The 27,608-nt window shown below is 41.7% G+C and overlaps 1 protein-coding gene across 2 annotated transcripts; it reads left to right on the top strand.

Moving 5' to 3' along the window:
- The first annotated feature begins 1,146 nt into the window (after window positions 1–1,146).
- On the top strand, window positions 1,147–27,608 carry NELFA (negative elongation factor complex member A). 2 transcript variants are annotated; one of them, XM_030492826.1, is made up of 12 exons: window positions 1,147–1,282; window positions 1,936–2,200; window positions 10,638–10,809; window positions 11,967–12,128; window positions 13,061–13,150; window positions 14,975–15,105; window positions 15,277–15,346; window positions 16,169–16,257; window positions 17,990–18,101; window positions 20,380–20,636; window positions 21,622–21,721; window positions 23,307–27,608. In XM_030492826.1, the coding sequence occupies exons 2-12, from the start codon at window positions 1,949–1,951 to the stop codon at window positions 23,489–23,491; spliced, it is 1,620 nt and encodes a 539-aa protein (XP_030348686.1). In that variant the 5' UTR covers window positions 1,147–1,282; window positions 1,936–1,948; the 3' UTR covers window positions 23,492–27,608. The 2 variants fall into 2 exon arrangements, with proteins under 2 accessions (XP_030348686.1, XP_030348687.1); XM_030492827.1 differs by lacking the exon at window positions 1,147–1,282 and adding an exon at window positions 1,726–1,821.

Genomic DNA, 27,608 nt, shown 5'->3' with positions numbered 1-27,608 from the left:
GTACCACTTTGCACTCTATTTGCAGAATGCTGTCTCACAGCAGAGTCGTACCCTGTGTAAGGTACAGGCACACATGCTCTCTACTCCAGGTAATACAAAGCTCACTCCCTGGCCATGAAACAAAGAGTTCCAGTGAACTCAATGGGATTTCGCACTTTTTACAGTTAAGAATATACCTAAGTCTTACCAATATTGGTGTATAATGGAGGGTAAAGATTATTACTGATAGTAACATGTTAATTGTATGTCTAAACTAATACCAATCCTTTACAGCTGTTTTTAAACCTTTTGCTTCAATTCATTTCCTATTCTGCTTTCTATTTAATTATTCATTCCCATCTCTTATTTACAATTTTTTTTTCTATGAAACCTAACAGATAAATAGTTACTCATGGATAAATAATTCTGCCACAACTATGTACTGAACTAACATACTGAGATAGAGGTCAACTGCAGTTCTGGATGGAACAATTTATGTGCTAGACAAACTGTCTCAACTTTGATTTTGCTGTTCTAAAATGTCAGCTGACTGGATACAAAAGTTTTGTGTTAAATCACATTTGAGTATACATTGATAGTACCAGCAAAATGCATGTATATGCAAACGCACACACATTTTAAATGATTAGTTGTGGAAAAAGAAATTCTAATAATACGTTATTTATTCACATAAAAACTACACTTCCACACTGACAAAAGTCAGTGTTCTGTAGCACCCGAGAGCTGCAGACACTCAGCGTTTTGGATATTAGTAACAATTGGGAACAAGAAAGTAACATTTCACAATGCCAATTGAGGAAATTAAAAGCACCTCCACAACAATCGCTCTGCTCTCCTAGAGAAACCAGGCTGTAAAAAAAAACTTTGTTTATGGAAGAACGTTGTAGAGAAAACGTTTACATTCAAAACCTCGAGCGGGTTGAATCTGCTCTGCACTCCAACTGCTGTGCTTTAGTTTCAGTTAGACACTAAAATGAACCATTTATGCCACACTTGAAAAACTCAGGAGTCTTCTGGGATTTAGCCAATTGATTAATTTTTCATACTTAAATAACAATGAGCTGAATCCGGAGGGAATACGAATGAACGCATACCAACCCCCGACTTCTGAGTGCCTACCGCTTGTGTTAGGCGCTGAGGTAACCTCCTACATCTCTCAAGCACCCAGCGCAAAAAACCTCTGGGGAAAACGATGAAAGAGGCACTCGACTCGTGTCAGACCGCAGCACCACCGGCTGGGACTCACCATCCAGCACCGCACCAGCAGGAAGAAACCACGGAGGTGGGTACACTAAGGTGCCATTAGCCCTAATAAGTTCCCTTTATTAGGCTAGCTGGGGGAAACGGAGGATTTCAACGCAGGCCGATCAGGGGAGCGTGAAAGGAGTGCGGGATTACCCGCCCTGTCAAGACATGGGGGCTGTGAGGGAATGAGACGTGGTGCTCTGCCCAACGCTCCGCCGCGCTCGGCGGAGGAAGGGCGGGCGGCAGCGGGGCCCTCAGCGCTTCTCCCGCCTTCAACAGCCGAGCCAGTGATGCGGCTGCAGGAAGGGGAAGGCGGGCGTCCTCGGAGGGGCGGGGCGGGCTAAGGCCTGCCGCCGAGCTGCGCCGCCAGGGCTCGGCGTGCCGCTCCCGGTTCTCGGCCCGGAGAAGTTAGGGCGGACCGTGAGGGACTGTGAGTCGGGGCTGAGGCGCTTCTCTTCGGCGAGGCGGCGCCATCTTGCAGTACGGAAGGGAAGCTGTGGAGGGTGCCATTTTGCATCCGAACGAGAAATGAGAAGAGACTCACTCTTTGTCGCCGCCTGGGCGCCGCCATTTTAGGTTACGGCAGAATCTCCACCTTCCCTAGCGCAATCTCATTGGGCGCCGCCATTTTGGCTTACGAACAAGGTGGCGACCCGCAGGGGTCCTTACCCCCTCCCTTCCTCCCTTTAGGTGTCTTCATAAGATGCCCGTGGAGAATCCCCTCTTTTTTCGCCCCGCTCCCAAGATGGCGTCGATGCGGGAGAGTGACACTGGCCTGTGGCTGCACAACAAACTGGGCTCCACAGACGAGCTGTGGGCGCCGCCGAGCATTGCCTCGCTGCTCACGGCTTCGGTGATCGACAACATCCGCCTCTGTTTCCACGGACTCTCCTCGGCAGTCAAGCTCAAGCTACTCCTGGGGATGCTGCACCTGCCCCGCCGGGCGGTGGATGAGGTGAGTGTTGGGTAGGAGCCTGCGCGGGAAGATGAACCGAAGCGGGGTGAGGGGGGAGAAGGAGGTCGGGGATGGTGTGAGGGGGGAAAAGGGGGTAGCCCAGCACCGCCTCCCCCGCTGCACATGGAGCCTGTGGGGAGGGAGACCCTGGGGCCGTGCCCCTCAGAGGCCTGGCGCTGCCCGCTGGCTGGAGCGGGCGGTTGCTGAGGGGAGAAGCCGGGCAGTGTGTAGCGAGGCTGGTCCCACAGACATCCCCGCTTCATGGTCGGGGAGCGGGAGGAGGGAGGTCTCGGCTGGCAGAGCGGTTTATTGAGGCCCTGCTCGGAGGACTCGGTGCGAGGGAAAGCGCTCAGATTCCCCGTGATAAGGGAGTGAGTGGAGTAGAAGCTTTGGTGCTGCTCCTCCTCTTCCTGCTCTTCGGGGAATCTCTGGTTGATACTAGTCTGCTGAGAGCACTTTCGACCTGAAACCCATCTTACACCTCCACACGGACTCGTAGGGCTGTGTTTTCATAGTTTGGGTGCCTCTGGGGAAGACGGCTTTCTGAGGCAGCGGGTGTTGTAGGAGTAGGACGGAGAGGCAGGAGCGTTTAGGAACAGCCGTGTGTGTTAGGCTTCCTTCACTCTCTTCCCTGGCAGCTGTGTAGGTGTCCCAAGTTGAACGTCTCAGCTTTAGGAAGGACAGCAGCAAGTGCTGAAACTTTGGGACTGGAAGATCTGGGGTCTGCACTGAACGGTGCTTTCCCCCAAATTCTTGCAGTCAGGTCTTGCTCGAGGAAAATTGCCGTGTTTTGGTTTAATTTTTGCTTCTCTTTACTCTTCTGGGAGCAGATGGTGCTTTCCTTTACTGTCTTACCCCAGCTAATAAAGCTGGCTGGCTTGAGCCTGAGCTGGCTCTGCAAGCTTATTCACTTGGCCCTGGACCATACCTCATCTGCAGCTGGCTTGTTTTTACCAGTAGGCAGCTATTGATCTCTGGGACAATAGTTGGAGAATGACTGGGAGACATTTAAGTTTTTTTAGCCACGTTTGAGGAATTCCTCTCCTGCTTCCACTGTGTATGATATTGGTTCTTCTTAACAGTCATGGAGCTCATGTGTAGTTAATCCTCACCTCCTTGTGTAGAGTATCCTCAGCTGTGCTTGCACCAGTCTCATTCTTGGCTAGGGCACAGCTGCTGCTTAGGCTTAGAATATATACTAGGCAGGGTGTGGGGAGAGGGTATGTAACTTGGATTATTGCGTGCTCAGCTTTCATGTACTTCTAAGCTGAAAATACACAAGCGTTAGTTCAGTGTATGTTGTCTGTCTTGCCACACGCATCTGTGTGGTTGTTCAGTGTTACATGTAGTTGGTGTCACTTAAAGAAAATTCAGCGTGTTTGCTCTAATTTTTAAAGCATGATATTAATGCTTAGTGCCTGTCCAGTGCATAAGATATCTTCCTTCTGTGTGACAAATGTTGTTGTGTTTTGGACAAACAAAACCAAGGCCAGAAAGGGGGATGGGGAGCTCTGCATAAGCTCATGTGAATTCTGAGTAGGCAAAATTCTTCTGAAGTAGTGTGAAAATCCAAGTAGCCTGAAAGAAGCGAGTAGTGCGATGCTTAGAGAAAGCCAACAAGTTAGTGGTGGGTTTAGATTGAAGAAAAAAGAGCTCAGAAAAGCTTAGGGACCTTTGTATGTAACACTCATGCCAACTCTTTGAGAGAGCAGCGTTCAAGCAAACTGAATTAATCTGTTGGAATGCTAGAAAAGTGCTCACTGAGTGGGTAAAAGAACTTTTAAGTCTGATTCCAAGGAAGATGGTACCCAGCAACTTCACTTGATCTGAGCTTTTCTAAGCCATGGAGATAAAGTACATGTAAAGCAGAGTAAATCAGTAGCGGTGCTTTTCAGTGTATTGTTGAAGTGATCTGTTGTGTTCCAAATATAAAACTCTTGTTACTGCTGTAACAAAAAATATTGTGGGATTTTTCGCTTCTTGGGTAGAGTTTGTGACTTCAATCAGAAATTGAATCTTTCCTTTTAACGAGAGCACACTTGAGATCTAGGGGTTTAGCATGTTTTCAGTCCTTTGCAAAGTACCTCAGGGACATGACTTTTTTCCTAACTGAGAGGAAGGACTTAAAATTGTTAAAAATGAAGAACTTATGAGGCAGGAACATGTAACATTGGTAGTAGGTGTGCTGTGATCCTTACAGACTGACTTCTGTACATGGTCAAACCAGCTGGTGTAACCAAACTGCTGGCAGAAGGGGCTGTTGTGTTATCAGATAGTCATCATTTGTGGTGAGTTTGCTAAAACAGGTTGTGAAGATGTGCTACATCACTTACTGTCAGGATTTCTGATATTTTAACTGGCACTGGGTATCTTACACATGATCTCCAGAACAGATCTGTATGTGTGTTTGTGTTCAGGCTAGGTGCACTGTGCTGGGTGCTTCCCTCCAGTATCTGTGCTCAGTGTATTGTGGAGTGCTGAACACGGTGTCTTTGCCAGCAGGAATACACCCATGTAGGATACTGGAGATGAAGTCTGTCATTTGGATATCGCTCCCATAGCTGAAAATGATTAAACTGAACTGTGAAATCACTTTATTAGCCTCTTTGGAAAGTCATATATGTGTTTTCCATGCCATGTGCCACTCTGTATGGATCATGTGTGAGAAGCACTGAGCTGGCATTTGGAAATCTAATAGTGTTGGAAAATACATTGCATCAGTTTTGTAAAACTTTGGGAATCTTGATAGTGGATGCAGGATATGTTACTGGTTTGTTTTATAGATGTTAAGTTGTATTTCCCCTCTCTAGATGATAGATTGGACTTTGGCTTTCTTCTCTTCAAAACTCTGCTTCACCCCCCCATTTTCAGTATTTTCACAGAGGCATAGAATAACATGGAAACCATTTGGGAGCAGACATCTGAGTAAAAAGTGATGTGGGAATTGGGGAAAGTGTGGTGGTATTTGGGTTTAGAAGGGGTTTAATTTGCTGCTGGTCCTTTCTAAATCTCTGTGAAAGCTTCAGTCTAGACAGATGAATCTTCAAGGAGCTCTCTTGAAAGCGCAGTCCTTGAGTGTGTTTTTTCCCCCTGCAGTTTAATATCCTTCAATTTTCCTAATGTTTTCATTCAACACTCCAAATATTGTATAGATATAAGTGCCTTAATCCTCATAATGCTCCTGTGGGATAGGTAATAAACCTAATCTTTTATCATGCTGTGAACCTCATTACTGCTTGTTTGTTCCTGCTGACTAATAAGAATAATTGGCTCCCATTTTAATTTTAAGTGTGTTTTGTAGGCAGTTATTAAAAATACCTTTTCCCACTGTGATTCTTGGGGAGGAATTCACTGACTCCTGCATCTCCCTGGCCCCCAGTTTATCTGCTCAATTTTTTGCTAGATAGTTGTGCTTACTTGCAGTGATGCCTCAAGCTCAGTGTACTGCTGACTGCAGTTTCAGCTGTGCATTTGGCAGAGCAGTTACTTCTGTTTATTCTGTATATTATATTCTTGTTAATCTGATTCACAGTGACAAGTGTGAGTTTTCATTTTATGCCGATGTCCAATTTATTTGTTCAGGGTTAGACTCTGATATTACAGCTAAGTCTGGAACGAGGACTGTGAGCTCCAGTCCTCTCTCTGAATTACCTTGAGAGGAAGATGCCTATCCCAGCAGTGACCTGCTCTTTTATTACAGTAGCTGCAAGAGAGCAAAAGTCCAGGCTGTATCTTCTTGCTTGTGTGAATCAGGAGTCCTCATACAAGTGGGAACTGTGGAGTACTAGTGCAAAGGAGTAAAAGGGCGCATGGCACTTGCCTTTCCCTCTGTGTTCAGGACAGGCAGGCTGCTGTGTGTCTTTCTGACCTGCATTTACTGTTCTTAATTTTTTCTGTTATGTAATGGTATACTTTAATACTACTCTTGGCCGCTTCTGCTCTTTTTCATGATTAAAATACAAACCACACTGCTTTTAGCTTAATGAAAATGCTGTATAATAATACGGATACCTATTAAATATCGCTTTCTCTGTGGCCCATGAAAGATTATAACTTGATTGGGTTTACTGTGAGGGTGGCGAGGCACTGGCACAGGCTGCCCAAAGAAGTGGTGAATGCTCCATCCCTGGCAGTGTTCAAGGCCAGGCTGGACAGAACCTTGGGTGACATGGTCTAGTGTGAGGCGTCCCTGCCCATGGCAAGGGTTGGAACTGAATGATCATAAGGTCCTTTCCAACCCAAACTATTCTGTGATTCCATTAGGCAACTGTTGATGCAACTGTTTGAAGGTATGGTCGCATCTATTTATTTAGGCATAATACGAAGCAAATGAATGGGAATTCGTTGCAAGAAGTCATCTTGGAGCTGTCACTTAATGTGTTTCTGGTAACATTTCCTTCTTTATCCTTTCCCACGGTGCTGTTTTTGTATTCTTCCTGCACAGCCACTGTTAATCTCCCTTTGTCTCAGTTCCCAGGCTTTTTCCATCCTGCCTGATCCTTCCTTGTTACATGTTTCTAGTTGCATCCTATGCTTTTTTTATGTGCCAGCAAGCTGAGAAAAATACCTGAGATCCTTAAGTTTTAGATGAGACAAATGCCAGAACATGTTGCATCAGATCTTGACATTCATGATTTACATGACACTGATTGGAGCTGATGGGACTCTTACTGACCCAGTGTTGCAATCTTATACAATTAAGAGCTCGGGGTTATGCCTGCGCTCTGTAAAGTAATAGAAAAGCTGTAGGTAGCATTATGTTATTTTGAGTTGCATTTCATGCATTCTCAAACCACAAATGATTTTTTTTTTTTTTCAGCTGCCAGTTCAGCAGTGAACTGGGAACATTATATTCAAATTGCCATTTGAAGACAAACCTGAGTGAAAACTCAAATCCAGGCTTGTTAAATGCAAACCCCTATTCAGGCAAGGCCTCTGGTCAGCTCACACACTTCCCTGTGTGTGGCATTGCCTGTTCTTTCACCGTGTGCTTTTTGCCACAAGGCTGTGTGATAATGTTGTTTGCCTAACAAATAAATTGTTTCTGGGCTCCTTTCTTGAAGGAACCAAAGTCACGTGAAGCAGTAGGTTGTGGCCCAAGTAGGCAGCCCAAACTTGAGCTATCCTGAGAGCAGCATGGATGTAATGTGCCCAGACAAGAGCTCCATAGGAATATATGTACTACAGGCATGTAGCTCTGTGAACTTTTGGTACAGATAGGAGTTTTATGGAGCAGATAAGAGGGCTAAATGGAGGATATAGGAGGCATCTTTCCTCCAATTATTGCCTGGGTGTGCTTTGATGGAGGAAATTACGTTTGTGGCGTCCAGATAAAAGCCTGTAAAAGAGCTATAAAAAAACCACAGCTTCATCAGCTCTCATGGCAAGCTTGAAATTTGCAGGTGTTTTGCAGAAATCGGTACTCTAATTCTTACAGATAAGATGACAAAGGACTTTGTTTGGATAATATTCACACTTATGCTTTGTAGAAGTGACTTCTAATGAGCAGTTTAGGGTTAGAATTGAGAGATTGACAAGTCTGTGGGGAGTCTACCTGGGGTTTTCATTTACTGAGAAAGAAATGAGCAATGAGGATAACAAAGACTAGAACCTTAGAAATGGATTCTCTCCATTGGACAAGTGTTGGTTAAACCTGAGCACACATTAAACTGTGTGTGGTCATGATTATGTCAGTTTAACCCAAAGCAAATCAATAGTGCTGCTGAAGATGGTAACTGTTGTACCATCGCTTCGCTCTTCTTGTGGTTCTGGTGTTTGTGTGGCTGTAGTCAGCAGCACCAAGGGGCTGATCAAGCTTAAAGCTCTAGAGAGATGTTAGTTTTCGGTCAGGTTAACTGATCTGGTGTGTTTCACAAGCACGTTGCTATGAGCACTTAAACATGCAAGGGGTGAAGGACAGACTGCCCCAAAAATGCACGTGTAAACCTTCCTAAAGTGAGAGGGCATTAACACTGTGGGTGAAAGGAGTTGAGAAATGTCAATATTTGTCTGCCTCTAAGCTTTAAAAGTGCTTGGGTGGGAAAATGAAGAGCAGGAATTTAACTTTTATTTCTTAGTGGCATGAGTAGAGTAAGCTATTAAACTTTTCCATGTAAGATAAAGAACTGGCTCGATGGCCGCATGCAGAGAGTTGTGGTCAACGGCTCGATGTCCAGTTGGAAACCTGTAACAAGTGGTGTCCCTCAGGGATCGGTGTTTGGACCTGTCCTGTTCAACATCTTTGTCGGCGACATGGACAGTGGGATTGAGTGCGCCCTCAGCAAGTTTGCCGACGACACCAAGCTGTGTGGTTCGGTTGATACGCTGGAGGGAAGGGATGCCATCCAGAGGGACCTTGACACGCTTGTGAGGTGGGCCGATGCCAACCTTATGAAGTTTAACCAAGCCAAGTGCAAGGTCCTACACCTGGGTCAGGGCAATCCCAGGCACAGCTGCAGGTTGGGTGGAGAAGAGATTCAGAGCAGCCCTGAGGAGAAGGACTTGAGGTGTTGGTTTATGATAAACTGAACATGAGCCGGCTTCAGTGTGCGCTTGCAGCCCAGAAACCAACCGTATCCTGGGCTGCATCAAAAGAAGCATGACCAGCAGGTCGAAGGAGGTGATCCTGCCCCTCTCCTCTGCTCTTGTGAGACCTCACTTGGAGTATTGTGTACAGCTCTGGTGTCCTCAACATAAAAAGGACATGGAGCTGTTGGAGTGAGTCCAGAGGAGGGCCACGAGGATGATCAGGGGCTGGAGCACCTCCCGTATGAAGACAGGCTGAAAAAGTTGGGGCTGTTCAGCCTGGAGAAGAGAAGCTGCGTGGAGACCTCATAGCAGCCTTCCAGTATCTGAATGGCGCCTACAAGGATGCTGGGGAGGGACTCTTCCTTAGGGACTGTAGTGGTAGGACAAGGGATAACGGATTCAAACTTAAACAGGGGAAGTTTAGATTAGATATAAGGAAGAAGTTCTTTACAGTGAGGGTGGTGAGGCACTGGAATGCGTTGCCCACGGAAGTTGTGAATGCTCCATCCCTGGCAGAGTTCAAGGCCAGGTTGGACAGAGCCTTAGTGACATAGTCCAGTCACCAAGTGTGAGGTGTCCCTGCCCATGGCAGGGTGTTGGAACTAGATGATCTTAAGGTCCTTTCCAACCCTAACTATTCTATGATTCTATAAGATAAGGCTGATTCTAAACAAAGGGAAAGAAATACAGCATAAAGGTGAAGATAAATCTCTTGCTTGTCCCCCCTGTGTTTGGAAACATGTAGATTGTAATTAAGCTGTATATGCTACCATGGGCTATGAAAAATCAGAATTCAAGTACTTTCTTACACTTGTTTGTAAATTCTTTGGTGTTAATACAGATAGTATTAATAGTACAGATAGTATGTCTTAAATACATCACGTAATTTTACTGTTACATTTTGTGGCTTGGTAGATGCACAGTATACCTCAGACATCTTAAGCTGTGTGAAAATAATGCGTTACAGCTTACATGAAAGTTTACGGGGGGGGGAAGGCAAATGTTCAGTGTTTATTTGGGGGGGAGGAGGGGAGGCTAAGCATACCTGTGAATGAAATGAAACGAGATTCTCTGTGTAAACTCTGGCTTATAGTTACCTGGATTTTTATTTCATTTCCTAGTGCCACCAGACATGTAGATCAGTGATTAAAAAAAAAATACTGTGACAGTGAATCTTGTGCATTATTTCATTATTTCCCATTTTTTAAGATAGGTGCTTAAATTAAAAAGAACAAAAAAACCAAGAAACCACCACCTTTTTTTCCTGATTATAGAATCTTTGGGTAGATGGAAAATCTTGTTACTTGTGGCATGTTAGAGGGTCGTATCTACCTCTAGAATACGTAGATTTTGTCAAGCAATCCAGCTTTGATTAGCACAAAACACACGTCATTTTGGCTTAAGCTTAAGTTGTGTTGGCTTAGTCAGATGCTGCAGATGGGGTATGCGTGCTTCATTATTGTGTAGCCCAGGAAGGGGCACATCTTTGTTTAGGTGCCTGTTCTACGTAGCTTGTATTCTAGTTGCATATTCTTATCACTGAATGGGAGATGCGGGTACACTGGGAGTATAAGTGTAGAATGTAAGGAGACACTAATGTAAGAATCTGGCCTCTTGCTTTTAGTAAATATGTTCAGTGCTAAACAAAGCTTTGAGCTGCCAAAAGCTCAAACCAAACTTGGGTTGGATTGACCAAAAGCAATGTAAAAACATTCTCTTGGTTCATTCTTTACTTAGTTCTAAAGTTAATGTATAACCATGAAGCAAATCTCCCTCTTCCCTTCCCCAGTAGTAAAACATTGTGCATGTTTATGCTAGTGTGTTTTTAAAATAATAATAAAAGAAATCCAACTATAACCTGTTTGAAACTGCTTCCAATTGGCTGATTTTCTTTTTCTTTTTTTGGTAGATGAAAGGGGCACTGACTGAAATTGTCCAGCTTGCTACCTTGGATTCAGACCCTTGGGTCTTAATGGTAGCTGATATTTTAAAATCCTTTCCAGATACTGGCTCCCTTAACCTTGATCTTGAAGAACAGAATCCCAATGTTCAAGATATTTTAGGAGAGCTTAGAGAAAAAGGTAAGCCTTTCTTGGTGAGAATTACAGAAATATGCCTTATTTTCAGGAATAACCTGTTGCTTCTTGGGCAGTCTTTCTATCTCAACAGTATTGGTATCAGGACAAGCAGCATGTCTTGGTCTCAGCTGCCACAGTTCATGACCTGGCATGTTACTGGACTGGGAACTGGGATCTTTTAGAAATGGTAACTTCTTAAATCATCTTCTCGCACATCATCAGAACTTATGTGTCAGGTATTACCCTGAGTGCTTGTGAAGGGCAACACAGAAGTTAATGTGTATTCATTAGTATCATAGCCAGGCTGTATGTGCCCTGATAGGTAATAACTGAGGTACTGCAGCATAGGAAGTTGGGGGGTTTTTCATACATTGCTCAGTCTCGTATCTTGTAGCACCAAAGCTGCCAGTAAGGCTCTGTTTCTGCAGCGTGTGTGTGTTTGGAAGCATCACCTTTGTATTGGGCAGGTGGGGGGCATCTCTGCTGGAAGCCCATCTCTAGGCAGCAAATGCTAGGTGTTGTGGGGGAGACTGATCCCAGGCAGAGCTCTCCTGCTGCTATCTGACTAGCTACTGATTGCCAGCAGCTGAAAATACTGGCTCAGGCACTTGCCCAGTCACTGCTTCAAACAATGCAGTAAATGGTGATGCAAAGCTACTTCAATGGGTTTGATTTAGCACATTGCCTAGAAAAAAGCCCTGGGGCATCAACGGGCAGATCTGGTGTTGGAGTAAGGATTGCAGCAGGCAACAATGAAATGACTTGGGAGGTGGAAGCGTTTTGTTGTTTTACTATAAACAAATGATCGCTTGTCTGTTCACACTTTTGGTTTGCATTTGGTTTAGAAGTTTCCTTTTTATGTGTGATTTTTAAGGAACGTGAGAATTCAGTCATGTTTTATCTTTCACTCTGACAATAGTAGCATGTCTAAAATTCCTATGACTTGACCAGGTATAATAATATGGAAGCTCTTATGAAGCTAATGTAAAACCCAAACTTCCTAATAACTGGTTCTATATGGTGTAATAATTACAACTAAATTACTCTTGGTGTTTAAGCACGTCATCTAACATTTAAAAAGACCTGTACAGTCTACTTGTAAAATGTTTTGTAATTAGCTACCAGAGGTGATAATACCCATGTGTTAACTCTTTATGCAGTAAGTGAATGTGAAACTTCAGCTATGTTGCCGTTGGAATGCCAATACTTAAACAAAAATGCCTTGACAACACTAGCTGGGCCACTTACTCCCCCAGTGAAACACTTCCAGCTGAAAAGGAAACCTAAAAGTGCCACTCTCAGAGCTGAACTCTTGCAGAAGTGTAAGTAGTATTACAGCTAGTTGGTAAAATTGAGTAGCAGATAAAGTGGTGAAAGGAAAATTTCTATTTGATCTTATTGTCCAGTATGGGGATATTAAAGTTTTCTGTTCTAAGAGCTTTGCTGGCTGGTATTTTTTCCTTTGATAGACTGAGATGTATGGCAGAGCAGGTGCAAGTCATTCTGGCCATGATTACATTAAAATGCTAGTCTTTATTTAAATGCTGTTCAGATTTCAAAGCATACAACCAGTTGCAGCTTTTTAAAGTGCAGATATAGTCTCTCTCTTATGGATACATTTAACAGTCGGTTGTGAAGACTTATGAGGGACTGCTTTGATTAAAGCTCCTGAAACAAAACTGAAATAAGAATCTAGTTCTATTTTGCCATATGTTTTTACAGCAGGGAGCAAGAGCTGCTAATTACTGCTTTCTTTTGCTCACTATGGCTGTATCAGGTGTGAAAGCCAAGAAGGGCAACATGTGTGTACATATATGTATTGGTAGCTGGGTGAACTAAGCAATCTGAAAATAGTGTACTGTAGCTGCTATTCCATTGCAGCCGTTTGCTGCTTGGATGTAACCTGAGTAGTTGCTCTGGTTAAATGCAAGATCTGTATCTTTTTATGAAGTTATATAGAACTTTCTTCTAATTATTTCAATCCCCATTGAGTACATTGGCTACTCTGATAATGTCTTTTGGCTTAGACCATCAGTTGCACAGTCACATTGATTTTACATTTTCTCCAAATACTGTGTTTATCTTTCACATAAATGACCTGGGGTTTAATTAAAGTATTATTCTTTCTTTATTGCTATCCCCATCTTTTTATGTATTCGTTTATAACATTTTATATAAGAAGCAATGTATTGGTTTGGGTTTTTTTTTTCCCCAGCATAAATGCTGTAATAACTAAAGTCCTTTTTCTTTTTAGCAACAGAAACTGCACAACAGCTCAAGAAGACTGCAGGAGTGCCTTTCCATGCCAAAGGCAGGGGCCTGGTCAAAAAGATAGATACCACAAGTATGGCTCACTTTCATCACTTCCTGGAAGGAAAATCTGATAAAATAGCCTTGATGGAGAATAAAATTACTGTCTAGTTTTTACAAACTCTCAATTCTTCTGATCAAAGGATTTCTCCCTTTCTGCCTCTTTCTCTCTCCTGATATTTTAATGCTTCTGATGTGCCTTGTCAGAAGGAACAAGAGTGTGGGGTGTTTCTTAAATGGCAAGTGTATCTGCCATGCTTCTAAAATGTGCACAGCTAGGTCATGCCTGTAGACTTTGGTAAGAATTTAATTTGCATCAGGCCAGGAATAACTCCTGACTAAACCCTGTTGCTCCAAAAGGGAGTAGAGTGGATCACAGTGATGTGCTGTGCTCTCTGAAATGCGATGAAGTAGACTGAAACTGTCTCGTATAATTCTGTGTGGAGAAAGAGAAGGGGACAGTGTGCTCTCTGCCAAGGCTGTGCAGTGGCTTCTATTTAATGGACATGACAAAGATGTATAATCATTCTTCAGCTTTGTGTTGATGGATTTCAACTGTTTGCTGAAGTGCCCAAACTGCTTGAATTTTTCAGATAAGTTTTTCTGACTAGGAGTAAGAGGAGAGTTCAGAATTAGTTACATACTTTAAATCACTGCACAGGTATAACTTTTCTGACCATCAGTATGATGCTGAGGTGTAAAAGTAGAGTGTTTTCTTGGTGTGGTGGCTGGAAGCTATGAAGTACTTTGTGGATGCTACTTAAGATGTGGTTTTAAGCACCAAAGTTTAGCCACACATTCATGCAGGAAACACAAAAAGTGTAGTTGTAATTTGAGCTAAAAATTGTCCAAGTGTAGAAACTGACCTTTAATTCTTGGCGTTCTTTTTAGCTGTTGAACTAATAAAGCAAGTTTTTAGTAAACCAGCTGGGGTTTACTCTGCTGAAACTACTGACATTGGTCAGGGAGGACTGTCCTATGGTGAAAAGGTTTTCAGTGCAGCATAGAGGGGGATAGAGAGTATCTAACCTCAAACTAAAATTCTGTGTTTATCTTAGAATAGTAGGGTATGAGGAGATTGTCATGAGGCTAAGTGACCTGACAGATATGTTTGCTCCCCTAATGTTTTAGTAGCTGATTAAAGAATGCTGTCATCAGTACTCATATTGAGCATGAGGTAGAAGGGTAATAGTGTAAAGTTGGGGGAAAATAGCTTCTTATGAGCGTAGCAGTTCCTACTGAGTATTGAGACAGCAGGTTTTCTGTTTGCAATGGCACACAGATTGGATCCTCCTCCTTGTGCAAACAGCAGGTCTAGAATTTCAGATCCCTCTGTGAAGCACTAATTTACCTTTCCAGTAGATTACAAGCCCTTAGCCCTGCAGAAGCTTGGCTAAGAATCCTTGACTTAAAATACAGTTGACTAAAATACAGTTTTACCAAGTAACTAGATCTTACAGTTCAAAGAGCACTTTGGGCAACAACTGGATTCAGAACATTTGTGCCTAATATGTTTCTGTGTTCAGATTTTACTTGCTATAAGTAAGGAAAGCATCGATGTATGTAGCAAAAATCCATTTTGATAGCAGTGCACCTGTTTAATTACTTCATGTAGAATGTGATTTCAAGCATTAGCCTAGAGATTGGCTCTTACTCCTTGTTTGAAGGGTAAAACCTAATCTGACCGTTGAGGGATATGTACTGTACTATAGACAGTTTCACATTATAAACATCTGATGTTCAAGGGATGGGCTTTATGCAGTAAGAAAGGAAAAAGCTGGAGAACATTCTACTATTTTTTTGTTTGTAAGTAATTAAACATATATTACAGTTGTTGCCTTTTTTGATCTTCCTTAAGCACCACTCAAAGGAATACCAAAACAAGCTCCATTCAGGAGTACTTCAGCACCTAGTGTATTTAGTTCTTCTGGAAACAGAACTCCTATTCCTCCTTCAAGAACACCTTTGCGCAAAGAAAGAGGAGTAAAGGTAGGTGCACTCTTTCTTAACCTCTTGTTTTCCTGCTCAGCTATCCTCCCTATCTAAAGTGGATTTCTGATGCTGTTTTGGATCAAATATCAATATATTAAAGAAAAAAATGAAGGACAATATATAGAGATAAGCAATGATTATGGAGTTCTCTGTGGTCTGTCTTTTTAGCTTCTAGATATCTCAGAGCTGGATATGGTGGGTGCTGGCCGTGAAGCAAAGAGAAGAAGAAAGACATTAGGTGGGTATAGCATGCTACCTAGGAAGGCTATTAATACACCTCTAAATAGAGTCTAGATTTATACCATGTTGTTCTTCACTTGTTAAAACTTATCTTCAGCTAAAGTTTAAAAAAGGCCAAAAAATGCTTTAAGGGAGGATTTTCACTTCCCCCTCCGCAGTGCTCCTAATCACATTGCCATGTGCCTCGATAATAGCTTGACTCAGTTGCATGAAATGATTGAACTAGTCAGTTGTGCTTGGGGCAGCACGTAGGTGTGTGACTGGCTTCAGTACTGTGCTGAGATACTTTGCTTATTTCTACTGGCTGAATGGCCAAGGAAATGAGTTGAAAATAATGTTGAAACAATATGTAGTGTGGTCTAAAATTCTGGCTGAGAGATCTTAAGTGAATAATACCTGATATACTGCTCTTAAGTCAAATGACAGTGCAGTGCTCTATTTAACCATGTTGGAAAGATACACTAAGCACCCTTTTTTGGTGTATTTGTCACCAAAAAGCTAAGTACCACCTCAGAACAAAATCAAAATCGCAGTTAAGTTTTTGCTTAAGGTTTTGATGCTTTTTAATATTTTGAAATTAGTCCTGCCTAGTTACTCAGTTACTGTATCTTGATGGATGTACATTGTGGTTCAGTTCATTATTGGGTTCATTATAAAATCATGTATGAAGATTACTGTGTTTACCTTTGAGAGTATATGTCTTTAAGCATGTTTTAATAGACTTTGAGAAACACATTTTTATATATTTGTTCAAAACAAGTGTATCCAATTCAATGTTTCAGAAAAGTTCCTTGAACTGACTTCTGTCTTTATGCAATAGATACAGAAGTTGTGGAAAAGCAAACCAAAGAAGAAACAGTAGTAGAAAATGCTACCCCAGATTATGCTGCTGGCCTTGTGTCTACACAGGTAAAACCAAAACAAGCAACAAAAAAAACAATGTGAGGAAACCATGATGCATGTTATTCTAAAACACTAAAAAACCACTGTCAGAGATGAATGGGATAGGAGGGCTTTCTGGCCTTAGAGAGGTAGAATCATTTCACTCTGTGCCTGTGCATCCTTGGTAATCGTAGTGGAATAGTGTCTACAGAAGTCTCAATGAGAAGCACTTGTCATTGGCCTGTGCCTAGGAAGGACAGCTCAATGTAAGCAGCCAAGTAAGAAAGAAGTCTTTTTTTTCCCTGAAGATACTAACTATTGCTACAGATAGTTCAGTCAAGGGTGGGTGGTGGGAGGAGGAGTTGTGTGCAGGGCTTTTTCCCTGGGAAAACTGATGTAGCTTTATGTTTTCTTAGTCAGGACATAGCTTTTACAAGAATATTAGGCCCTCCCCCCACTTCTGAGTTAGAAACCGACTGTTGTATTCCATCAGGCCTTGGCCTGCAATTAATTTGGACAATAGGGTTCTTTAGATACTAATACGTAATTCAAGGCTGCTGCACCCAGTGTTTGCAGGCCTCTCGGGATAATAGAAGTCCATCTCAAATCTGAAGTGTCTTCTGTTGTCCCAAATTTAAAGTGGTTATGATTACCTCTGTCTCTTAAAGTCCATATGCTGACATTCAGTGCTTGCCTTTGGGGAGCACTCTAAAAGGCTTGTGATTCAGTTGGTGAATCAGGCATTTTTTCCTCTAGAGCCTAATGGTAAGCATGTGCAACGTTGGTCCCACGGCCATGTGGGTAACAATCTATGGCGCACAAGCCAAAACCAACATACAGGCAGATATTGTTAGGCCTGTGGTGGTAGTGAATGTCATTGCCTGTCTTTCTGTTGAATGCTATCTCTTTTTTGCAAGCTCCACATTTTACAGCGTACCCCTCTTCTGTCTAGTAAGGCTGCCTGAAATGATTTGCCTGCTAGACTTACTCCACCAGAACATCTTTCTGCTGTCAGTCCTGATGCTTATAAGGCTGGACTAAAGTGAAGATCTTTATAGAGATACCTTGCTGTTGTCTTTATGCAGTGTGTGCAATATCATGGACAAAAGTGATGCAGCTTAAGGAAAAAATAGGCATTTTCTTTGGCTTGATCCTAGATGACATCAGTCATGTTGGTGCTGACTGCCTGTTTAGGGGAAACAGGGTTTACCTGTGCTTTTACTGCTGCTTTCTGCTTATTTATGTCCCAGAGACCATTGCATTCTCCTGGGTGATGGTTTAGTAGGCCTTTTGCCCACGGAGGAACACAGGTTTCTGCTTGCTAAATAGCAAAGAGCACGTTTCCTCAGGCAGAAGATCACTTATTTCTATAGTGTAATTCTTCAGAGTACCATCTGCACAAATTTCATCATCTAGTCTCCACGCTACAGCTGAGGAATGGGATAATGGAGCAGCAGCTTGACTCTCTCTGCAGAAGTATGTTCTTTGTGGTGGTATGTTTTCCTGGCTCAGACTGTGCCTTTGAAAGAAACTTTGATCTGAATTAGGGCAAATAAAGGCTGCTTTTTCTCTAATTAGGGTAATTCTAATGCCTGAAGTTTGTATAGAGAGTTAGGGTTGAAAGGGCAGACTTGCCGTAACAGTGGAGTCCATAATTAAATTCCCAAATTATTATCATAGCAGAACTAATTGTACTTAAAATGCAGAAACAGCACATAAATATGTGCAGTATGGCTATAACACTTTCTTTGTTTTACAGAAACTTGGCTCACTGAACAATGAGCCTGCACTACCTTCTACAAGTTATTTACCTGCTACCCCCAGTGTGGTGCCATCGTCCTCGTATATTCCAAGCTCTGAAACGCAGCCAGGTAAGAGACACCTCTTTGGGTTTTTTTGACCAAATACCTCCAACTCTATACAGGTTTACTGCCAAGCTCTGCCTTTATTTACAAACCTACTATCCCTCAACTTCAGTGAAACTTACCCTTAGCAGTCTAAAAATGATTGCAGGAACCCAGCCTTTGGGTTTAGGGTAACCAGGCATGTCATTTAACCTGTATAGAAAGAATGCTTGTTGGTTTTAAGTCTTAAAATGACTGCTAGGTAAGCAAGCAAAGCAATTTACTGGTGGGTTTTTTTCACCTTACTCTGTAATAGAAAATCCAGCTTTTTTTTTATTTTAATAAAATAAAGACAGACACCGGTAATACACATAAGTCCAGAGTATGTACTCCATATGCACATCTGTACACATACAAAGACACTGTTGTTGCTTTCAGTGTCAGATATGTTTCCAGAGGCAAGTACATATTAGCTTTCAGACAAGCTGGGATCAAGCCATCTGTTTGCCTTTTACCGTTTTATAACAGTCTGATAGATAGTAGCTGAGCTCCTGCTTAGTTTGAAAAGTACTGCATTATTTTCAGTTGTAGAAAATTGCCTATAGTAAAACCCAGCATTTGTAAACATCCTTCTACACCTTTTATTTTAACACACTCAGTTTTACTTTTCCTTCCCTGCTGTGTGTAAGGCCTTAAAGGGCTATATCAGTTTGCACTAACAGATGTGCATGACTGGGATTCATTATCAGACCTTGTAGTTAATGGAGAACCAACATTTCAGTTTAATGCATTCTTCTTATTGCTTCTTGTGATTTGGTACTGTATTGTTTGTCTTTATGTGAGCTGTGGCATGTTGGCCACTATAGAAAAATGAATATGCAAAACCAGATCACTTGGCCCTGAAACAGTTCAGAATCTCTCTGAAGGTCCATGCAAATGTTTCTCTGGCAGAAAATTGGCATCTCCAGAAGGAACGCAGCCAAGAGCACATCAGTGTTGTCAGCAGCTAGTAGTATTTTCCAGAGCCTTGGCATTGTGTTCAGCAGAAGAAGTCTAGTTTAAAATTCTCTTTTGTCTTTCTTTGTTCCCTATTTTTTTTCCTGACTTATATTTTCTTTTTGGAGTATGAGCTATCAATCTTTTATTATGGACAAGGAACATAAAACACTTTCACGCTTTCCTTTATATAAGGTGCACACAGAAGATCCATAGATTTGGTTTCATTTAATCTGAGATTGCATAATTACGACATGTTACTTTGACATGAGAGGATTGTACAAAATTTAGGGGTAAATAGTTGTAACAAATGTTTTTCCTCTCAAGTGTTCACTTGAGAGGAAAAACTCTATTTTACTAGATAATAATTTATCTATTTTACTAGATAATAGCCATATTGTTAAAACCAGTGCCGTGTCCGTGCCTAAATGGAGAGTGGTAGACCTCTTACTCTCCAAAATCTGATCTGAAAGGCATCAGCGTAGCTCTGGTATGTATCTACCTTTTAGTTTACTGTGAAAACAGTGAAAATAAGGTACCATAAAGCTCATGAGATTCATTGAAAGGTGCTTAAGCAGCTGTGCCTGTGTTTTAAGTGCTGCAAAAAGATGTGACTGGATACGGTGGGTAATTACTGCTTGCCAGACAGATGGTAACTTACGAAATCAGAGTAACCTGATCAGATACGTAAACCTCCACCTGCAGCCAGGATCACTATAGTAACTCCTTGAAGTGCAGGTGAATGGATCAACCTGCAAGAAATAACAGAGTTAGGACTTGTAAATACTGTGGGGGTTTAACCCTCTGAGCAGTTAGTGTTTAAATAAAGACTACATTCTGTCATCTGTTTAAGTATTTGTGTGTATTCAATATTTGTTACTGGCTGAGCTTTAATGACCACTTCCTTTGGAAGCTGCTGCTATATTAGGGAAAACCTGATGAAGTATTTTTATGGTTTTAGCCTCTACATAACAGTACAGCAATAATCCTGGTGGGGTCAGAGTACAGTTGTTATAGCAACATAAACTAAAAAGTAAATAAAGCAGTTTCAATTTGATAAATCTGATATCCATTAAATATAAAATTAGATGCTAAATGTAGTGTAATCCACATTGGGCAGGTCACTCAGTTGTCTAAGTATTGTAGGTAATTGAGTAGAAAGAGCATTATTACTTTAATTTTTCATATAGATACTGAATCATGGTGCTAAAATGGACTAATGAGAATTTTTAGTTTTCTTTAAAGGCCATTGGTGATGCTCATCCCTGTTTGGATTATCAGATTTAATTGTCCTGGTTGGTCTTTGCAGCTGGCTCTGCACGAGAGGCCTTGCAGACTACCCGACAGACCGAGGAGCCTGCGGCTCCCAATGCTACTGCAGCTCTCCCTGCACAGTTCAAACAAAGAACACCCATGTACAATAGTAACTCAAACCCACCTGTGGCTACACCTACCTCACCTCTAACACCTACCACACCTCCTGCCATATCCCCTGCGGCACAGGCACCACAAGTGGCCCCCCAGACTCAGCAACAGCCGCCACCGAAAAAGAGCCTCTCTCTCACAGTGAGTAAAACAAGGTTCTTTTTGACTGCTGCTTTTGGTGTACGTTGCAAAACACACATCTTTATTATTGAGCTCATATAGTATGTTGCCAGTTCCTGGCCTTCGAATCATGGAGTGCTTGAGGCTGGTTTTTCTTGTGACCAAAGGTAATGAAAATGTTTTGTGGCTTTGATAGCATTGCTGTCTTAATCACTACATTTTTACTTGTGCAGTGCTAATGCCCCAATAAGGTGTCTTTACTGCTATTTTTTATGTAAAATAATGTTGTTACTCATTAGAAAGTAGATTTCCAGCAGAGCTGTTGCCCAGCCAGTTGCATATAATGTAAGCAGCTAAAAGGATCCTGTCATTGCCATGGTAGGAGAAAAGATACCAAAGGATTATTCTAAGGCAAAAACCTTTATTTCTTGAGCCTCTCACCCCCCTGTTAGACTTGGGTTTTTTTAAAGCCTAAGAGTGGGGAGGAAGCTGAATGCAAGAGCAATTACACATGTCCTGAAGCTTCTTATTGCTGTGTGTTGGTATATATTAGGTGCGTGCTTGAAGTTAAGCAGGTAACTGATTCAAGACGCGACTGATTTGAAGACTTGGCTAAGCACATCTGTAAGCCTGGCTTGCAAGATCTGAGCTGTAAGAAGCTGAGTGATCGTTTCAGTACCTCTGCTTCATTTATTAAGGAAAATTAAAATCCTCAAATTATTGCAAGTCTGGGTTTGTTGGGCAAACATGAAGTCTCAGCACATGTTTCAGTAACTATTTAAAGGTATGGTTGTTTTTTTCCCCAGTTTGAGAATTCAGTTATTTCTGTGTTAGGTTTAAGCATGAAGGGGGGAAAGCCTTGAGATTAAGGCAGGGTTTTTTTCTTTGCTTTTGTAGGTCTACAAATTTCCACCTGAGTCTTTTATGCTTGTCTGTGGGTCTTAATATGGTACCTGTTGGCAGTGTTTTCTCCACTGGAATTCATATTTGTTGTTATCTGTTGCAGAGGGAGCAAATGTATGCTGCACAGGAGATGTTCAAGACTGCAAACAAAGTTACAAGGCCAGAAAAGGCTCTTATACTTGGATTCATGGCAGGATCCAGAGGCATGTATTGAGACCAATTTAGTTTGCTTTTGACTACCTAAATCTGAAATACATCCTAGCATTTCTAAATGTGCATATGTGAGTGCACAACTCTTGCTTTAGCTTTTCTGTGTATGTACTGGACTGTGTGTTCTGCTCTGGACTGTACATAATTTATGGATTATTGTTCTAGCTATTTTAGTTCTAACTACCTGGAAATGGGTCTGTGGGGTCTATTTCCAGCAAGTCAAACAGTCTGTCAGAGCAGCTGCTAAACACAATAGCTACATAACTGAACACATGTAATAGCATGGCTTAGAGGCTGAAGAGAAACGGGGCAGCCAGTCAGAACAGTGAACAGATTGTTCTGGTCCTAGTAGTCTGTGTAGAAGGCCAATGAGTAAGTTCTTCAGTGGCAAGTCGAGGTACGAGTTAGGTAGTACAGAGCCTCTTTGCTAATTCCTTAGTGTTGGAAATATAGCAACTGTTGTCTTGGAGATTTAGGTAACCACAGGTGATGTGAATCACAGGAAGATAAGCTGTCTCATAGCTAATACTGTCATATATTGGCCTTGATAGACAAGGCTGTTTTACCCAGAATATTATCAGATGTAAGATGAGAAGGGGCTTAAGAGGCTTTAAGTGAACTCTGTCATCTGTACTAGCTCTGCTTTCTAATTTGGTAATTGAGGGATTTTAACACTGCAGCTCTGGAGCCTAAATGTGGCTCATGCATTTGGATTAATGCAGTACATTATTGAAGGTGACCAGGGTGGAGTTACTGTGGTGGGCCCTGGGCTTTAACAAAGTTTTGTGTATCTTGCATTAATGCTGGTGCTCTTTGCTATTCAAATGCAGTAGGAGGGTGTACTTTTAATACCTACACAGGCATTTTTTTATCATGCAAGGTAAAATGCTATTTTGGAAGTGCACCACGTGTGTGTTATGTATATTCACATATGTGTATATATAGATAAGTGTATAGAACAGTATGAATTATGAATTCCTTCAGTAATAATGTCAGCACCTTCTGAAGGTTGGGTATATAACTGTCAACCATGAAAATCTTGAGCTTCTTGAATGCCAATTCCAATACCTTGAAATGTAACATTTAATATTTCTACTGGCATGGAGCTGATTCTTGAACTAGTGATTTCAGTGGAGCTGTTTGGGCTTCCAGACCAGCTGAAAATTATTGAGGCTTTTCACTACAAAATGTATCTCAAATAAGGTAGCTCTGGTAGTTCAAGTTTACCAGCTCCCACTTAAATATAAGCTTGTCTTAAGACTCTTGATACCAACAGAAGTGACACTGGCATGCTTTACTCCTCTTTTTGGTGTTCTTCCAGTTACTTTAGCCATGGGGTTCATCTTTTGGGGTCTAGTTTTGTTATCCTTAAAACTCAGTCTGTGATGTATGGAGGGAGGAAGATCTTTGTGTGGCTGTGTCTATTAGGGACATTACTTGCTCAGTTTTAGGTTTGGGGTTTGTCGGGTTTTGGCATTTTTTTTTTGGTTTTTAGCATAAGACCCTCCATAAAGTGCTCTTTACCTTTCCTAGTACAATACTGAAATGTGTCATTTGTTCCTATTCTTGTTTTCACAGAGAATCCTTGCCAAGAGCAAGGTGACATCATCCAAATTAAACTTAGTGAGCATACAGAAGATTTACCAAAGGCAGATGGCACTGGCAGCACCACTATGTTGGTCGATACGGTCTTTGAAATGAACTATGCTACTGGTGAATGGACCAGATTCAAGAAGTACAAACCTATAACTAATGTTTCCTAAGAGATGCAGCAACAGCAGACTGGACCAAATCAAGCTCAGAGTCAACCAGCTCTTAGAGTGTGTCAACTGTACAAAAAGGCATTCATGTGTACATTTCTTAGTACCCTCCAGAATAGAAGTTGTGGCTCTTCAACTTATCTGGGCTCGGTGAACACAAAAGATGGTGTAAAATTTGCTTTTTCTTTTTTAATCATGGGAGAGGGAAAGGTGATCTGGGGGAGGGAGGGGGGAAAGATGTTGGTGTGTTTTTATTTTCCTACAGTTCAAGATGCCAGAAAAGAAGATCACAACTGAAAGATTACAGATGGGAGCAGTTTACTTCTGAGTACCAGAAGAGAAGACTACTGCACAGTCATTCACGGTTTACCATTAAACAAGGGCACAGATCTTTATTGTAAAAATGTTTTCTTTGGCTACGTGGGTTCTGTTGTAAGAATGAACATTGAAGCACCAGCTTGAAGCTGGTGCTTGATTGTTTTGTAATTCAGCTGCAGTATAACTAAGTATTGCAGGTGGTAGATGTCCAGTGTCTAATGGTACCCACTGTGTTTAGCTTATTTATGCTTGGGTGATAGGATGAGATTGAGCAGCTTTCTTAACTCGCTATATTGTCAGTGTCCATGCCCAGCATGAGTTAATCTATACCTGACATGATTTGAGATCAGGAGAAACTGGGTATTGTAACTTTCTGAAGAAAAACAAAACCAAAATTAAGAAGAAAGTAATGGTGGCTTGTCACTGCCTGGAAATGATGGCTCTTTGCTATGTAAGTAGAAGTTGATCTGTGACTCTTGCATAGCAAGCCCTTTGAACAGCATCACTTGCCTGGGAGGAAGTGAAGCTATAACATCTCAAGACCAATTGCAGCTTAATTTGAAATGGCCCTAGAAATGGTTGAGTGACACCTATCTGAACATAGGTGGTTGAGAAGGTTTGTTGTCTTGAGGCAGTGTTAATTTGTGTTTGGTTGAGCAGTCATCATGTGTTTGATTGCCAAGCCCTGATACAAAAAGTTTTGAATGACTGTAGCTGTGGTTCTTACCAGTGTAGTTATATTGGTGTCATCACTAATGTGGCCACAATTATACTGGCATATAAATGTGCCTTATACTTGTCCCCTTCTAGTAGAAGCACGTTTTTATCTTTATAACTGTGTTCACACCACTGGTATAATTTGGCTTTCATAGGACAAATAAAGCTTGCTTTTATTGAGAGGGCTTCTGTTCATAGTCCAAGATTCATCCTTTGGAGACTTGGTTTCATCATCTGAAGGAGACTTGGGTTGAATGTCTGGGTTCTGCCCCTACTTGTGTGTGGAGCTGTGCTTGGTTGGGAATGGTGCTGGGGAGGTACCTTGGGCTGACTAGAGGTTCATGTTGAAGTGGAACTCTTAAGACAAAATGAGGCTTTTATCTTCTTTTTTAATGGAAAAGCAGACCAAATCCAGTAAGTACTCTTATATACTAACAAAGACACTTAGATGATTGATTAGAGTCTTTTTGTATTGGGGCATTTTTATTGCATTTTGTTTTTAGTTTTTCAAACAAATTATCCAACAGGACAGGGCAAGTATAACTAATAAGAAAACCTGTATTCTACAGTTTGAAAATGTGACCAAAAGTTATAGGTTTCTTAACTTTAATTAAGCAAATACACAGAATGTTGTAGCTCCTGCAGTGGGCAAGTTATTCGATGGTAGCTGCTGCCATCACGGAGTGTTGTGCATGTATTGGTGTGCAAGTGACTCCCAGATAAGTGTCACACTGGGGGCTCTCCTCCACATCAGTACCCCATGTCAGAAGCAACCTAGATCGTGATTCTGACTGCAGTTTTTCTTTATACAGCTAGAAACCAGCCTGACAAGTGAGGATGAGTAGCGAGGTTTAGGTTTTTTAGGAGTTCAGTAGAATGTGTTTTCATGGTTCTAACTTACTTGATTATAGTAGGTTACACAGGGCTAACAATAGAATATGGAAGTGTTCATCCTATAAAAGAAAGATTTAAAGAAAAGTGACATTCCTTTTCTTGTCTGCATTATTCAGATTTTAAAGCTCTCTTGTGATGACCAGTTTTATGTACACGTGTATGATACTCCTGTCTTAACTGTTGCTGCTTGCTACATAAGCTGCAAATACCAAATACAATTTTTAACATGAAACTTCTAGAAAACTGGCTTGAGGGGCATGTACTGTCACTGTAAATAGCTGATGCAAGACTTTGCAATTCAGTAGTGGTCAGGAGCTGCTGCGTGACACCTCTTTTGGCTTACTTGAGATTAACTGGGGTCCCTCATTAAACTTTCTTGCTCCACAGAAGTGTGTATTTCAGACCTGTGCTGTGGGCGTGGGGACAGCTGTCCCTCTCCTCTTCAAGAAGCCCTTCTAGAATGCAGTGGAGTCATTTTGAGTGCAGTAGTGTATAGGAAGCTTAATCATGCTGCTCTTGGTATTTGCTGCCTAACAAAGTTGGTCTCCTCCAGGCCTATTTGTCTGAAGTCAGTCATACACAATACACTGAAATTTTAATTAGAAGCATAGTATATTTTTAATTCCATTAAGGGATGAGGCAGTTTAAACTGCAGAAAGAATTTATTTGTAAGTGACTTTATCACCCTCAATACCAGAGCATTACTTCCACTTGATCTGTGAATCTGGAAAGTTGTTTTTCTTTTTAACTGCCTGAAGAAAGGCAAGTTTGTGCAATGTTGTTAAATGATACCGTAAAAAGTAAAACTACATGGAGAGAATGAAATCATTGAACCAGTGGCCTGAAAGTAGGGATAATGCCAGGCAATTCAGAAAGGGCAGTATCGAATTCCAATATAATGGAATTGCGTACAGAACAAAATCTGGCCCTGGAACTTGGTATTTTTGTCTTGACTTCAGTCACTTGGATGTTAGCTGGATTCTGTTCAGTGAGGCTCAATATGTGCTGTAAGATGAAACAAGAACATTTGTTGACTCTAGAATGACTTGCAGATGTACTGACAATAGACCAGAGAAGCAGTTCAAAGTTTTGTTAAAGCTTTGTTTTTATCTTTTTCACTTTATCCGATCATGAAGTTTTAGGAAATAGCAAGCCCAAACTTCCCTAGGTACATTACTGCACCTCAGCAAGGCAGGATGTCCCAGCTTCTCTTGCCTTTGCTTGTAAGGAAGCACCTGTCTGTGCAAGCCTAGGCATGATACGAATTGGCCTGTTTGATTTTTAGAGTATGGAATACTGGAGAAAGAAGCAGTGAAAGTGGCTTGTCCTGCCCAAAGTTTTTATTCTTGGGGGAGGAGGAGCACATACATGCAGAGCCAGGCTCCTTTAACAACGTGCCCGACAGCAAAGTGCTGGGTTTCTTTAGGCTCCCTTTTCTGTCATGAGGGCTGTGAGGACCAGAAAGGGTGAAATGAGTGTAATGAAGAAGGTGAGCCCAAGGAGGATGCTGAGCAAGAGTTCTGGTCATAGGCTTCATCTTCCTTTTTGACAGAACATTTTTTTTTTCCCTTCTCTAGTGCTCTGTAGTTACTCCATACAAAAGAGTCTAGGCTTAGTTTGGTTAACACTCTAGTATTCATAGAAGCATAGAATGGTTTGGGTTGGAAAGGACCTTAAGATCACCTAGTTCCAACCCCCCTGCCATGGGCAGGGGCACGTCACATTAGACCATGTAGGTTAACTTGGTTTTCTCTGGTAGTATTGCCATTTAATCTTCAGTTAAACACCATAGGATGCTGCATGCAGTGGGGAGGAGCCTTTGGTAGTTGCTTGGCATCTCCATGTGAAATTGGTCACTTCTCTCACTAAGTCGTGTCAAAGTGCAGGCTACTTGTCTAGATGAAAGAAGCTTGAGACTTTGACATGATTCAGTTTAAGAGTGAATTGCATTTTCATAGTAAGATCTGACTGGAAGAGAAAAGAGACTATAAAAATGTTAAGCCAGAACCCTCTGGGAATCTGGTGCCTTCAACAAGAACTGTCATTTTGTAAAATGTTACATCTATAGCATAGCCCGTATGTTTTCTATTGTTTTTTTTGTACAGTTGTAAATTCAAAATACTCTGTCTTTGGGTACGTATTTTCAGTGTAATACAGTATGTATAATAAAAATCTAGATTTTCTAAGGAAA

Source organism: Strigops habroptila, chromosome 7 (assembly GCF_004027225.2).
Source record: "Strigops habroptila isolate Jane chromosome 7, bStrHab1.2.pri, whole genome shotgun sequence".
NCBI classification, from domain to species: Eukaryota; Metazoa; Chordata; class Aves; order Psittaciformes; family Psittacidae; genus Strigops; species Strigops habroptila.
Note: the sequence above shows the minus strand (reverse complement) of the source record. Positions and strands in the feature narration are given on the sequence as shown.